The following is a 15,197-nucleotide window of genomic DNA, read 5'->3' as shown; positions in this document are numbered from 1 at the left end:
GTGAGCCAGTTGTACCCCTGTATCCTGTTTATTTCTTTATTCAGGCTTGAGGCTGGGTAAGTTTAGGAAGTATTTAACTTGCTGACTACAGACAATTCAAATGTGAGCTGCGAATGCCTTTCAAGTCCCTGCTTGTTTCAACTTCTTGAGTTGTAAAGTGCTGGATCAATACTCAAGTATTAACTGCACCTTCCAACTCATCCAAAGGAACGCTGGGGAGAAATGATGCAGTATCCATGGACACACACCTTTTCCCTTCAAATCCACTAATATGTATCCTATCAACACATCTCTGGGAGCACAGAGGTTCCTCTGCATGTCATGTAATTTTTTTGAAAAAAATTATACACTGAGAGCACAGCTCATACAGCTTTTAATCTAACTAGTGAAAAAGGAGGGGTAAAGAAAAGACTGGAAGGAGACAATTCAAGGATCAGAGGTTAAGAATTGGCATAAATGTATAAGAAGTCTCACAAGGAGACTGTCACACCGGAGTGTGCATGTGCTACCTGTCCCAACGGCTCATGGTCTCAGTGAATATTAAACTCTGCTGAATACCTGCAACTAGAAAAACTTAATATTATGAATAGGCTGTGGGGCCCCTCACTTGGGAGAAAACATGAAATGAAAAACAGAAGAAAAAGGGGGAAAGAGCAGCTGCACTGAGAGCTCAATAAAGCCTGTGCTACTTGGCCTTTATGGCAGTGATCTTTTTTACTGCTGTTTTAATGTCAAAGTCTTGCTTTTTTGCTTTCTGGTTTTGATGCTGCCGCTGCTGGGCTTATTTTTGGGGTTTTTTTTTTGTTTTTTTTTTTTTTTTAAGTATTATTTTTGAAAAGACAGAAGGGAGATTTTCAAAGGGGAGAGGAGAGCACATGTCACGTGCAGCAGAGAGGCCTTGGGGCATGGAGTGGAGTTTCTCCAAAGGCTGTCCAGCCTTGCCAATGCATCCCCACCACCTCAGGTGCCAGCAGGTTAGACAGGTGCTCACTGTGCTCAAAACCACTCTAAGTGCTGTGAAAGCTCATTCAATGATCCCCAAACCTTTCCAAAATAAACTCTGCCCCTCTTCTGGTTTTGTTATGAAACCAGGTGAAACCAGGTGGTTTTAACTGAGGCTCTCTTTGAGGTTTGGTGTGATTCCCAGAGGTCAAAAACTAAAACTTGAGGTGTGAGAAGCAACAGAAGTTATGAAAAGCTCTGCACAACCCTGGGTGAGACAAAGCCAGAGAGGGCCACAAAGCCACAGGGAGCAGAGTCACACCAGCCTCTTCCAGCACCTCACGTGTTGTACAAACATCAGACAGTGAGCTTGGCAAAACCTCCATCCCCTAAATGAGGAGGTTATCTGGGTAACACAACCCCCAGGGAGAGAGCTGCAGGGAAAACAATGCCAAAAAATTCCAACTCCTTGTGTATTCTGTCAGATGTAACCAGAAAATGGCATTTGAGGAAGAAACCTTCCTGAATCTGTGTTTTTTTTCTCAGACATTTCTGAGCAACTGCAATAAATAAGCTTAAATAATCTTGAAGGCAAAGGGAGACTTTCATATCCTCTCAAGTTAAGTCTGAATTTCTATTTACCACCTCACCAAATCCTCAATGGGGAAGGAAAACTTCCTTCAGAGACTGAAGAATTCAGTCTGCTGAATTACAGAAAAGGTAAATGCTGGGTTAAGCGACAAGAAAAAGAAAGGGGAGGGGGAAAGAAGGCAAAGAAAAGAAAGCGTTTCCCATTTCTGTTTTCACAGCAGCAGAAATTCAGCACATTCCTTTTAAGTAGATGCCTGGGACTCCAGAAGGGGTTAACAATAAATAACCTTGCTGAACACAGATTCCCCTTCTTTTCACATCTGAGTAATTCTTTTGTTTGTCCACTCTGGGAACAGAGGAGTTTTTAATAAAGCTGACTGTTGTTTAAAGCCACTGAGTTCTGGTGGTGCACACAGCATGGAGTAGTTTGCTTTGTGGCTACCTTTGGAGCATATCAGGATGAAAGTGTTATGTCCCCAAGCTGTAATTATGCGACTACTTTCTAGTGTTTCAAAAGGAGGGAGAGAGAAGAAAAAAAAACCCACCCTAGCTGTGGTTCAATGTGTCATAAAAAGGAAATGAATGAGCGGTAATAAGACTTCAGCTAAAGTGTTAGACTTCTTAGCTGTCATGTTAACAAGGTCCTTTAAACCTTACAATAAAGTTTAAAACTTGGTTTCTTCTGATATACTGAAATTGTTTAAAAAATAATTTGCATTATGACAAGGAAATCTGTTCTGGAAAAAAAATGAACATGCTGCTAACAAAGCAGGAACATGGAAAACAAAAAGGTTTCACAGCATCTGTAACAGCAGAGTCGCTGTTGGCTCATGATTTTATTTAGTAAACAGGGTAAACCCTATGACATGTGAATGGTGTTCTGGCTTTAGATCCCTTCAAACTACTTAGAAACACCATTATAATGGGGAAGCTCCGAGGCTTGTATTGGAACATCACCCGGCCACATTTTACTTAAGCAAAAAGAAATGTTCAGCAGAGAACACATATATTATCAATTCTGAGAAAATGAAAACACTCAGGAAACAATCATTTCCATATTACAACAGAAAATTGGATTTTCTGGTGAATAATGAAAATGAGGCATCACTCCCCCCGACCTCCTCTCTCTCCACTATTTGTTCTGTGCCCCTCACCTTGGTATCAATGTGCTAAGAGATGATTATTAAGTGCAACAAAGGCCACAGCTATGCACAGTTCTGGAAGAAGTCCTAGCCTGTTTCAACTCAGTTATTTTTCCCTCCTCTCAGTCTATTCAAAGACAAGGAAACCTTAGGTGAAATGAGAAGTGCATGAACTGCACTAGCCTTGAACTTGCAAAAAAATAATTACTCGGATTAACACAACATCATAAACGTTCATCCTTGTCTATTAGGCCAGGAGAAACCCTTGGGAGAAGTCTTGTTTCTTGAGAAAAGTCATGTCCCTCCACTCCTCCTTCACGCCGGCCCTGCGTGGTCACAGGCAGAGGATAACAAATTGTGACTAAAAGTGCCTGGAGATGAATCCGTCTGTGAGAGACGGAAAGTGTGTCATGCACCGTTACTTTGGGAGAGATAATTAATACTGCACAAACAATCACTGGAAAAGCTAAACACATTATTTGAATGTTTTGAAGTAAATGGTAAAAGACAATGTTTAAATTAATTATTAATTAAAAATGAATGTTGCCATCTTTAAAGATTTTTTTTTCAAAGCACTTTGTGCACCGATTTAAAACACTGCAATATCAAAGTATCCAGAGCCTCAGATTCCTTTGTGCCCCCTCCCCTCTGACAACACATTATGCAGGTGGGAAACTTTTTTGCCATTAAATGCTAATTAGTTTCACAACTAATTACTACCGTGGTATTAGGTTAATATTTTTTTCTACTTTTTGATTTAGACTTACTTTTGTAAATCCCTTATTCAAATTACTTTGAAGTAGAAGACTACAAATTAGTTCTCTTTTTAATGTGTAATGTGAGCCCTGGCAAGCCAGCCAGTAATTTTACAGGCTGTTTTAAGGAGCAGGAGGAAGACGGGCAGCACGGCCACTCACAGGTACCCAACTGCTCCGCCGAGCTTTCGGGAACGACAGGATTTGTAAACTCCGGCTTCCTCACCGGCCGCCAATTACCCGGAGTGTGATGTGAGGGGAGGGGGGGAGTTTACAGCTTTGCAAACTCACTCCGTCACCCCATAAATACCGCACACGCCCGTCGGGGCATCACACCCTTCCTGCCTTACCCTTTCCTGCGCCCGCCCGCTGCCCGGGTGCCGCTCACGTTGAGCGGGGCAGGCGAGCCCCCGTCACTTCACGCGGTTATAGGCGCGCTCATTACGCCGCCGTCTGTTGCTATAATGCCCCTATTAATTCTCCTTTTGATATTTTAAGAGCAATCTATAAATCACACAGACCTTCACATTAATGCTTAGCAAGACCGTTTTGTGTTGAGTGGGGTGTTTTTTTTGACTCGCCAAACAAGCCCATTTCCCAGCTCTACCCCACGGGCCGTGCTCATCGCCCAAACCAAAGGGGACAGAAATCACAGGTTTTCTCCAAGAAACACAGCTGCCTATGAGGTTTTGCAAGGTTTAAAGGAGAGAACTGCAAACAAGCAAACAATTTTATAAGCCCTGTGTCCTTCTCAGACTGGATTGAACTGGTCAGTTTTATACAGAAACGGGTAAATGGCTCTTTTATGTTCAAACGGCCCTACACATATTCCCAGATGGAGGCAGATGTCTGCTCTTGCTGCTCCATCCATGAAGCTCGGGAAGGAGCCAGGAGTCTCCAGAGTCACCCTTGGTAGGACAAGACCTAGAGGCAGCACATGCCTCTGCCATACTTACATCGCTTGCATAGGGGAACGTCCTGGACTGCTGTCACTCCCGTTACTGTTCGTATGCTCCATTGCACCATTGAGCTCTTCCCTCATCGCACTGGCTAAATTGCCCAGAGTGGGATTTCCCATGGAAGCAGTAGTGTATAGAGGTATACTGTTCTCAGCCATTGAAGCCTGCCAAGGACACAAACAAATCCATGAAGAGCCATGACTAACGTTTTTATACACTGCACAACACACTCACTCGTTCCAAAACATTCTCCACATTTACATTATTTGCAATTATAGGTTCTTTGAAATATTGTACTTTCTGATAGGTATTACCCTGGTTCCATCGAGGGAAATTTAACATCGTTTAGATCTGGGTTTAAGGATTCATAGCTGTATTGGCTTATAAGAGGATGGAGCCTTCCATTCCCTCTTTGGAATTACACAGCCTGGAAAAAAAGAAAATGTACTTTCCCTATTTTTGCTTAATGAAATTTTGTTTCAGGCTTTGGGGTATTTTTTGTGGCTTAGGTTTGGGCTTTGTTTCTAATGAAATGGGGAAAAAATCTGGAACTGGCTCAGCTGATAACTCCTTCCCACTGGAGTGAGCGGGCACCAAGCTGGAGTGCAGCATCATGGAGTTTGGTTTTCCTTAGAACGTGTGTGAGTGAGGCTGCCATCAGTGCTAACTGGATCAGAGCTGCACCAATCTACCTGAGAGCTGAATCGTTCCATGTGGAATTTTTTAAACCTCAGCAACTCAATTCTTACCTTAGCTGCTACAGATCTATTTTATTTTGATTTTTCCCTTTGTTCTAAGGAAACACTGTGCAGCGGCACACTGGAGTTAACTTTCTAAATGGAAATCTTTGTAGGAAGAGAATGAACTGTTAAATATTTTCCTTCTGATTCCCACCGATCTGCCTGCTAATATTTACTGTGTGTCAGCATTAGCTCATGTTGACAGCACAGTCCCAGCCCAGCACAGCAGTGGTGGGAACGCAGAAACCCCAAGCCCCGGAGGAGCCCAGCGCTTGGTGAGGATGGGAGGCACTGGAACGGCAGGGAGGCACAGGATGGGAGGCACAGCTTTCCAAGGCTGTAGTGCCCAGGGACTGGAAGGACATTTAACCATTTCACCCATCCCAGCCAGATCTGGCTGACATCATCCGTGGCTCCCCGAGCTGTGTCAGCGCCGGGCAGCCACAGACGCTGGCTCGGCAGCACTTGACCTGCTCTGGGGAGAGGTCAGCTGGCTGCAGTGGCCAAGCAAAAAAACCCATCAGGCTGGGTCTGCATGATGCAAACCTGGCCTGTGGGAGGAGAATCCATGCGAACACCCTCCTCACCAAACGCTCTCGCCTGCTCCTAATTCGTGGGACAAACTCCTTGCTTGCTGCCAGCCAGCAGCTTGACCCAGGCAAGCAGAGCCAGAGAAAGGGTGGGGGGAGATGGGATGGGAAGGGAGGGCAGGACCAGCGCTCACTGCAGCATCTCCAGAAGCACAGCCCCTTTTATTCTTCCTTACACTGACCTCTCCATGTGCAGCCCTATGTGTCACACGTGATTACAAAAGCTATTCTAACGGGGAGGATTATTTTTATCTTCTTGATTCAACAACCGGCAAACTCATTGTGATTAGGGGATGCAAAGAATGGTTCACATTTCCTGCACTTGGCAAAATAATGACTCAAGTTCTTCACCCACAGTGATAACTTGTAATTGCAGCTAAGCAATTCACTGGGGAGAGGTGGAACTCAAGGAGCATCTGCTAGGAAGACAGTAATAGGGGAGGGGGTGTTTTGGGAGCCCCTGTTGACCCATTGGCAAAAGAGAGAACTGGTGAGAGCTGGAGTCCCCATACCTTCCACAGACAGAGGGGGGAGAGAGCTGCTTCTTCTCCCTGGCCACGAGGGAAAACAGATAGAGGAGATGTCAGCAGGGTCTGGGTGAAGGAGAGGGGAGGCTCTACCACCCCACAGGAAAAGAAACCACAGCCTGCCATGCCAGCAGCACGCAGCCTACTGTGCAGACCCCACGGAGCTCACGGGGATGTGCAAGCAGCAGACCTTCCCAGAGCACACAGAAGCTGGGTGGAACACTGCTCATCCATTATGAATTAGACTGAATGTAGGCCTGGCAGGTAAGGCAGCCTTGTGTCACAGAGGAATCTGCTGCCCCAGTGAGGTCCAACCTGCCCACATGGCAGTGGCCACCTGCATTATTTGCCCAGACCCTCTACAGCCCCAGAGACCCAATGGGATTTTGCCTCCAAAATGCAATGGCAGGGAGAGAAGTGTGGAACCTCCTGGTGTATTTTCACTCTAAAAGAGGACTCAGTGCAATGGTTATTATTCATCCCCATTTATTAGAGGGGTGACAATGGCAGCAAATCTGGCCCAGGCTCCTCTCTCCATCAGCTCAGATATGGGCAGGCACAAGGACGTGGCTCTCTCAGGAAAAGTGGGGAATGGAAACAGTTTGGAGGTTATCACGAAAGACAAGAATGGATGGAGATGACGACAACGACACGTGTTTCAGAAATAAAACACGAACAGTTCCATATGATAAGCATATTAATTGAAATTAGTCACATAGTTAACAATGTGAAGAAATGCAGGATCATTTCATTTCTGCCTTTCAGCCTCATGAATGTAAAATGTGCTTGTAATCTTAATACTATTCAGGAGACAAAGCAGTCTTTAAAAATCACACTTCACAAGACTCAAGGGAAAATAAGTTACTAATGAATGGTATTTACAGTTGCTTCATTTAAACATGCTTTCCTGGGCTTTGCAGGAGTTACTGCACAAACTCAAAACAATTAGAAGAAAGGCAAAACATCATTTTCCTCCTAATAATTTGTTTCTTGGATCTGAAAAGACAAGTCTGCTAAACCTTCCACAAAACATGACTGCCTAAGCAAATACCCATGGCCATCAGTGAACTTCTAGAGAAGTGACCCCAAGAACCACCTGGGGTGCAACCATGCGTGGTGCTGCCTCCTGGATTAATTCGTAACATATAAACTAGGTTTGAACCCCCACACAAACACACAGACCCCACTACAAATCATGGTAATGCATTTGCATCTTTGGTGTATACAGAGAACACATGCTTTACCTGGGGTTTTGAGATTGACTCAGGAATTTATTGAAAGGGGAGAAAGAGCACTGGAAAATGGGCTGGAGACATGAACATTTTTAGGCTGCAAGTTATTAATTCTGCACCCGCACTTTGTGTATTTTTGCATTGTGAAAAAAATGAATTTTTGTCTTACGTTTACAGTTTAAACCAATAAAAATGATCTTTTATTTTATATAGGAATTGTACCATTTATTTTTTACCAACAATAGGAAGATATGCAAAAATAGCCCTTAAAAGAAAAGAGGGAAAAATGATCTGCTTTCTCTTTAAAGCCATGAACAATAGAAGGTCACGTGCCACAGTATCCTATCATTCAGCACATTAATAGCTGTGCTAGAGTAATTACACTTGTGGTATTTTTGCCTCAAGTGAAATTCTGAAATAAGAGGATGGAAATTATGATACTGCTGATAAATATTAATAAGTGAACTTTTAATTTTTTTGCCACAATATTCAAAATGCTAAGCATCTAGCTAATGCTGAAGCAGCCTGATATGTGTTTGCCTCCAGGGACTATGATGCTTTATGCACTTAAGAAAAAAGTTTAACGGAATTAAAATTTAATATCTAATTAGAGCAAGGCTAATATATTTTGAAATGAGTGGGGAAGACACACGCCTCTGTTGCATATTTGCTACAGTCATTAATCTTACCTGTAAAGCAGCATTGAGAGGTGTGCAGTAGGTGTGGCTGGTCTGTATGTTTTTAATAAGAGAAGGGTTACTGCATAAGAAAAACATAAAAAGGAGAGTTAAATGCAACCAACTTCTGTGCCAGCGTTTCAAGCATGTAATGCTTCCTCCCCCACCAGAAAACTAGAGCTGAGACTGGTTTTCCACACGAGTTGTCTTTAGTTTCTATTTTTTTTTTTTTTTTTTAATTTAAAGAAAATATCTGAATTTTCGGCTATGGTTATCATATTTGCCTTTACTAAATAAGGAACATCATTATCTCTTGACGTTACCTCGCCATGTGTTCTACTACCCTGCATTAGTGGCACATCTTGGCATCTTTGCTCATTTTAGCTGTGTTCAGGAGAAATTCTCCAATTTTCGCCGTGTCTGGGAGCCCGTTACCACGTGAAGGTCCATCGTGAGGAGGCAATGATCAAAAGCAGCACGGGACATTTTAAAATCTGCTTCTTCCAAGTGACTCTCCAAGTTGCTGCCAGCGGAGTCTCTCCCAGCGGAGGGAGGCACCACGATGAGGATTTATGTGCTCCCTGTTATTTCCTCCCATGCTAATGGCCACTGTGAGGGCCGTCCACACCATCACCCCAAGCAGCCCGTGGGCATGGAGGCTCAAGGGCAGGAACAAACCACCACGCTGCCCTGAAGGCTATTTTTAGTAAAAAAATATTCTGGTGTGCTATTTTGGACTCTTATTTTTGTCACCTTTACATAACGGGCCAGATTTGAGGAAAAGGAATTGGGATCACATGGGCTCTCTCTTTAGGAGGCATCCCATTATCACTGGTTCCATCAGGAGATAAAAAAAATTAAAAATCACGAAATAGAAACTAGGCAGAAAAAATGCCCATGCAAAATAGCCCCCAAAAGTTTTATCACTCACTGGGTATGTTTTTATTTTAATTTTATTCACATGGGAATAAATTATGATGAGCAGAGTCTTAACTGAGCTCCTTGCACAGGGACCAGCAAGGATCAGTTGTCCAGGAGAGATGGCCTTCGAGTAAAGGTCAAAGAAAATCCCTCTGGGAAGCCCAGGAATGGTTGCTGTAGGCACACAATTGCCTGTTGATAATCTTTACAGCTGGTCTCACTGCATTTTCAAACTCTTTAAAGTGAATTCAGCACTTCTGTCTTGTAAGTACCTTACTTTTTCTGATTAGGAGTTGCAAAACAAAGCATACAATATAAAGCAAAGGAAAATACCAGAATTAAAACACATCTGAAACCTTTCCTGGCATATATCTATCTTCCTGACACATCTACAGCAGTGTATCTGTGCTAGCATAGATAATTATCTTAGTCTACATTGCTCTATAAATAAATGCTTTACCAAACACGTCAGAGTAAAGTTTTTACTATAGACATTTGGATTATCAGAGTAGGACACACAAAATACACATAACAACCAAAAATTTAGTTTCTTTAGCAGCAAAGGTGATGACACTATTTTGTGAAATGCAAGTCTACATGAGATGGGTAAATCATGCAAAGCAAAGCAACAGCAGAAAAAAAAAATTAAAGCAAGTAAAAGCTCTTACTGTGCAACAAGCTCGCCAAAGTTTTCATCAGGGCAGTATTTTCGAGGACGGCCTCGTTGAATATGACGGCCACGTTTAAACTCTTCATCATCAACAGTCCAAAAGGACCCAAACTCATCCTCTACTCTGATAAAGCACTTATGCAGTGAGAGGTTGGTGCGAATGGCACCCTGGGACAAGAGCAGCAGCAAAGGAGATGAAGTGGAAACAAAGGGACACGGGATCGGGGACAGAACAGACATCAAATACAGGGAAAAGGAAAAAGAAAATAAAATGCAATAAGCATAAGCAAATGGTTTGTGAGGGTTAATATGCATTGCCACCTAAAAGCTACTAGCATGTGATGCAACAAACACCAAGCAAGCAGGGTCAGGGTACTGGTGGGCATACAAACAGTAGTGATGAGATGTTTGTCTTGGTTTCCCTTAACTGAGACAATGCGAAACCACCTGTGGTTGGTCTAACACCAGCTAGCAGCCAAAAGCCTCTACGTTAAACTGTAAGCATGATCCGAGCTAGGCTAAGAAGTTCAAACATGGTGGACATACCCACTGATCTTTTGTGGCCTTCGTTTTTGGAACTCTAGTTCATCCACTGTCCATACTGCCCCTTTAACGTTTTCTACTCGCACAAAACACTTGTGAAGACTAAGATTATGACGCACTGCATTCTGCAGCAAGTATAAAAGAGAAAACATTCAAAAACCTTCTATGAGAAAATGCTCATCATTGTCCAAGAACAGCAGCAGCACAGTCAGCTTGACAGTTCTCATTTTGCAATGTTAAGCCCCTTCCCCTCCCCGCACCCGCTCACTTTCCCCGGCTCTTTACATCTTATTTTGCAAAGACAAAATAAATATGAAAGCTTAAACCCAAGATTAAAAATTCACGTTATTCTTATCAATTATCCCCAGAGTGACTGAGAACAGCCACAATTTTAAGCATGCATGTTGTAAAATACAGCACATTTCATACAGAACACAAGAGGAACATTGCTTAAGACTTTTTCAAAACAAATATATATACGCCCTGCAAAGAGAAATTTCTCCCCTCCTGGAAAAGAAAGCAGTTAGAAAGAACAGAAAAGATTTTATGTAAGTACAGTCGGCTGGATTTAGCTGTGAGGCACAGGAGCTGGTGTTGCTGTGGTTTCCCACAGCTGGGCTAATGTGATTCAGGTGCTGGACCTCCCTCCACACCCGCAGCACGGGCCGGGGGCTCGGCAGCACCCCACGGCCCGGCCGGCACCAACTCCTGCCTCCACGGCTTGCTCTTATATGGAAGTTGGCTCCTATTTCTGGCAGACTACTGTAGTGACTGATCTGAGCCTCTGCCAAGTGAAAACATGAGGAGGGCTCTCTGAAACAAAGTGATAATATCCCCACAGCTCATCACCCACAGGGACCCGTGCTCGTGGCATCCAGTGCCTGAATGTCCACCCTGCAGCTCCATGCTGGAAAGGATGAGCATGGCCAACCCCTCCAACGTGCTGAGACACAACAAGGCACCTCTCTAAGGCATGGAAAGCTCTTGGCTTTTCTGTCCCTGCTCCAGGGTGCCAAGAGCCTTGTTACTCCTCAAATGGAGTGCTATGCTTCGTCCCCACTTCAGGAGTTTCCTGAGCAAATACCCTGCAACAACAACTGGACCCAATGGTCTTAAAGGTTTTTTCCAGCCTAAAAGACTCTGTGAGTCTACAAAGGCACTGTGCATGGAATTCACAGGAATTTGTACATGGAGCTTGTTCCCAGCACCGCTGAAAGGGGCTTGGGAAACAGGAAAAACAGAAGAAGCCATTTGCTGAAAATCTGCAGGCGAACAAACTCCATCCTCACTGGCACCATTGATTCAGTCAATCTGGTTGACTCGTTAGCAGGCACAAAGCCAGCCAAACACATGGCCTGGGTCTAGGCAACCAGGAGACGACAAGTTTTTATTCCTTCCAACATCATCCCCCTTTTTTTTTTTTTTTTTTCCACAAACATGGGGTCTGGATGGGGAAGGGAGCTCTAGTAGTGAATGTCTAAATCACTGTGCAAACAAAGGGTAGCACAGAGCATTTGTCATGTAAATCAGGAGGCGGTGGTGTGTGTGCTGGGAGGGGAACACAAAGAGTCTTCTGCTCCCTCCCCAGCTCCTTGCCATGCCTAGTGCAGTCCCCACACTCCCACCCTGGTAGCAGTGGAAGATTTGGGGCTTGAACTGCCTTTGCTCAGCAGATGCTGGAGTGCAAACACATCTCCTCTGGCTGTAGGTGCCTGATCCAGGCACTTCAGCTTTTCCACATCGATCTGCTTCTGAACTGCTGAAACAATAAACCTTAAATACGCTTTTCCTCTCAGCAAGGATGAAATCTAGCAGAAAGTCAACCTGACCATCAGGCCTGCTTCCTTCTGCCCTTATTTTCTTCTTTCTGCTCTTATTTTTTAATGGGGTTTTTTTTTTCCTTCCCACCTCTTCCAGATTTCAGTACTGTTGACATTTTTGGCAAAATCCCTGATTTTGAGGTGGAGGAATAACATGTAAACGCCCCACACCTTACGAGCTGAAATCAGCCAGCTCAGCAACTGCTGGTGGGTGCTGCACTAGTGCAACCCGACACAGGGCTGCTGGCCCACATCTGGGTAACTCAGGCAGTTTCCTGTGAAAATGGGAACACTGTCAAGTCTGGAGCAAAATGTAAGAATAATAACGCTATTTCCCCCAGTGAAAGCTGATCCTGTGGTTCATAGAGCAGTTGATCAAACGCACACGGCAGAGCCCAGCAAAGGGAGTCCTCAGAGTTTGTAAATAGTCTCTAAAGACAGGGTTGAGCAGGAATATTTGTGTTTTTCTTTAAATAAATTTATGTTGGAGAAATACTTTACAGACTGTTCTTGTTCTCTTCAAGTCCATTTGCAATGATGGTTAAGGCTGTGGGACAGGGCTCTTGCTGGATATGTTGAGACAGAGAAGTTGAATATTTACAAGACATCCATGAAGTGTTGCTCTCATTTTCTGTTTTCCATGTGATCACTTATTTAAGGAGTTCATGCCAGAAAAAAAAAATTGTTGTGTTTCCCCTGCCTCTGGATACTTGCTATCTAACAGTTTTATGTGAACAATACCCCAACGTGTCAGAGCCACACCTGCAGCCTGTGCCTCATGGCTGTGACTCTGTGCCAGCAAATTACTCCAAAAAATAAAAGCAAACAGACATTGCCTCTGACCTGTCAGAACCAGTTTACAGTGCTGCACCAGCAATCAGCTTAACAGAAAAATTAGGAGCTATTATTGTAAGATTATATATTTACCTTGTTAAAAATATTTGTATGCAAGCCACTTCTGCAGAAAAATTACCCTGAACATGCTTGAATGTAGTAAATGAAAGGGTTTGTTATTTTAATAACTGCTCAGGCTCTGCCATACTGCATTTTGGGAAAGAGGTTCAGTTTTTAAAGGTCTTTATTCCTGCACTTTTCTGTGTTTTTGAAATAGGGCTCACGGAAGCTTGTCCACACCAAACCCTGACCCTAAACTTGGGGAACAGTGACCCAAATGCCCCCTAAGCATTAGCTGAAGGTGAGCACAAATCAGCACATATATATTCAAATTATTCTGATTCTGCAATTAGCCCCTTGTGCTCGTTCTGCACCCTGTGGGCTTCCCGTCATGCCAATCCAGAGCTGCATTTTCATCCCTGCTGTTCCTGGGGGCTGGCAGAAATCTGAGCAGTCTCCAGCACGAAAACCTGCACTACTGCAACCAGTTGTCCATTTTGCTGGGGGATGTGGGGGTGAAGTTTTTCTTTCCCCTTACATGAGGCAGGACCTGGACACCTACAGAAGGTCAAGGTGTCCCGGGAGAGGTCTCCAAATGGCACCTGCCTCCCTGGGTCACACAGTGCCTGTCCACAAGCGTGAGAATCTGCAGCTCAGCCTCTCTCCTGCTCTTCTGTATCTGCACTGGCCCCTGGGACTGGGTTTTTTGGGATGCCAAAAGCTAATTCCCAAAACTAGGCTCACGGGAGATACAGCCAGGACTGCCTGCTGCCTTCTTCCACTCCTCCCTCCACTTCCCTTTGCTGCTGGAACTAAATAGGATTTTTACTTTAGCACCCACACCTGCAGCTGCTGAAAAGCCCTACTGGAAGCACTCCAGCAGCCAAAGACAGGCAGGTCTAAAAGGATCTTAAATCAGGGAAAGTTAATTTCCTTTCTGGATAGTAAGGAAGCTGCAAAGTTGAACACTGCTCATGTTTTCCAACTGCAGGGAAGAATCAAAGCAGCAATCATAGAAAGTTTTCCTGAACTTAAGAGCTTCTAGACCATGGTTGAAAATGTACAAAATTGTGCTGGGGTCTGAATGAAACGAAAACCATGCCACTAAAAACCAAGCTAACTTCCAAGGACCATTTTTAGCTCCATCCGCTGAAGGAATTAATCTTAAATGCAGGCTGGGACAGGAAAACAGAAAGAGCTGATGGAACAGCATGTATGGGACCTATTCATACTACCTGGTAAATTGAGGTTGTTTGAGAACAACAGTGCTGTCTGGATTAAGAGAGATTCCAAGCACCAGGGTACAGTTTTTACAGTAACACAACATCCAGTTATTTGAATAATTCATTTGTGATTGCTCTGGATTCAAAAGTCAATATGACTATTAAAGTGCCGTATTTAAAGTGAAAGAGTGTCTCCCCAAAATACAGAATAAAGTTAACTCCCCAAACCTCTCATCTAACAGTACGTGTAACAGTTATTGAAGGAAATTAAAGTGTAAAATCCCACATTTATTTCTGTTAAAGACATTTCTTATTGAGGAGCTGCTGTGTGATTAAAAAAAAACAGAGAGGAAGTTTATAACAGCTGTTTATGTAGTTAAAAGTCAATCGACTGAGGAAAGAAATCCACTGATCTATAGATCCTAGGGAAAAAAAATGGTTGTTGTGATTAAAACCTGCATAGCTAAAAAGACGAACAGTATATCTTCTACTGTCACAAGAATTTTACCTCCTTTTTTTTTTTTAATTTTCTAATATGTTCCGGCTGAAGAGCCTGAGTTTCTCTGCTCGTAGCAACCACACAGAGGAACTCATGGCATAATCACAGAACATAAAAGCCAATAATGGGGATTCAATTAGTGGTTTTCAAAGGCAGAGGAATTTTTTCTGCCAAATATCAAATTGTTCCTGCAGATAAGGCACCCGGCGCGTGTCACAACTGCCGATCTAAATTTTTCATGTCCCCACGTCGGGACAATTTATGTCATCAGCAAGGTCTGTGCTGTACACGGCAGAGAGGAAAGGCAGGAGGTGGGCTCAGCCTTACCTTCCACGTCGCCGCGTTGCGTCGGAAGTAGGCGAACATTCGCGTGAACCAGTTGTAGATTTCGTTTAGTGTTAGCTGTTTTTCAGGAGATTCCAGGATGGCCTTGTGGAGCAAAGCGATTGCAAGATCAGTTACCAGCACACCA

General features: G+C 43.7%; 1 protein-coding gene across 25 annotated transcripts in view; it reads right to left on the bottom strand.

Annotated features, from left to right (window-relative positions):
• Positions 1-15,197, bottom strand: part of FOXP1 (forkhead box P1) — a 380,257-nt gene that overhangs the window by 6,616 nt on the left and 358,444 nt on the right. For 18 of the 25 annotated variants that reach the window (XM_085590023.1, XM_085590035.1, XM_085590025.1 and 15 more), the window contains 5 exons: positions 15,053-15,154; positions 10,293-10,414; positions 8,168-8,237; positions 6,232-6,270; positions 4,387-4,553 (listed from right to left, as the gene is read on the bottom strand). In XM_085590023.1, coding sequence (XP_085446149.1) covers positions 4,387-4,553; positions 6,232-6,270; positions 8,168-8,237; positions 10,293-10,414; positions 15,053-15,154 — 500 coding nt within the window. The remainder of the gene's footprint in view (positions 1-4,386; positions 4,554-6,231; positions 6,271-8,167; positions 8,238-10,292; positions 10,415-15,052; positions 15,155-15,197) is intronic. The other 7 variants (XM_031505953.3, XM_031505961.3, XM_077786174.2 and 4 more) reach the window with 1 other exon arrangement.

This window comes from Lonchura striata, chromosome 12 (assembly GCF_050655825.1).
Source record: "Lonchura striata isolate lonStrDom1 chromosome 12, ASM5065582v1, whole genome shotgun sequence".
Classification (NCBI taxonomy): Eukaryota; Metazoa; Chordata; class Aves; order Passeriformes; family Estrildidae; genus Lonchura; species Lonchura striata.
This window is presented reverse-complemented; position numbering and strand designations above follow the sequence as displayed.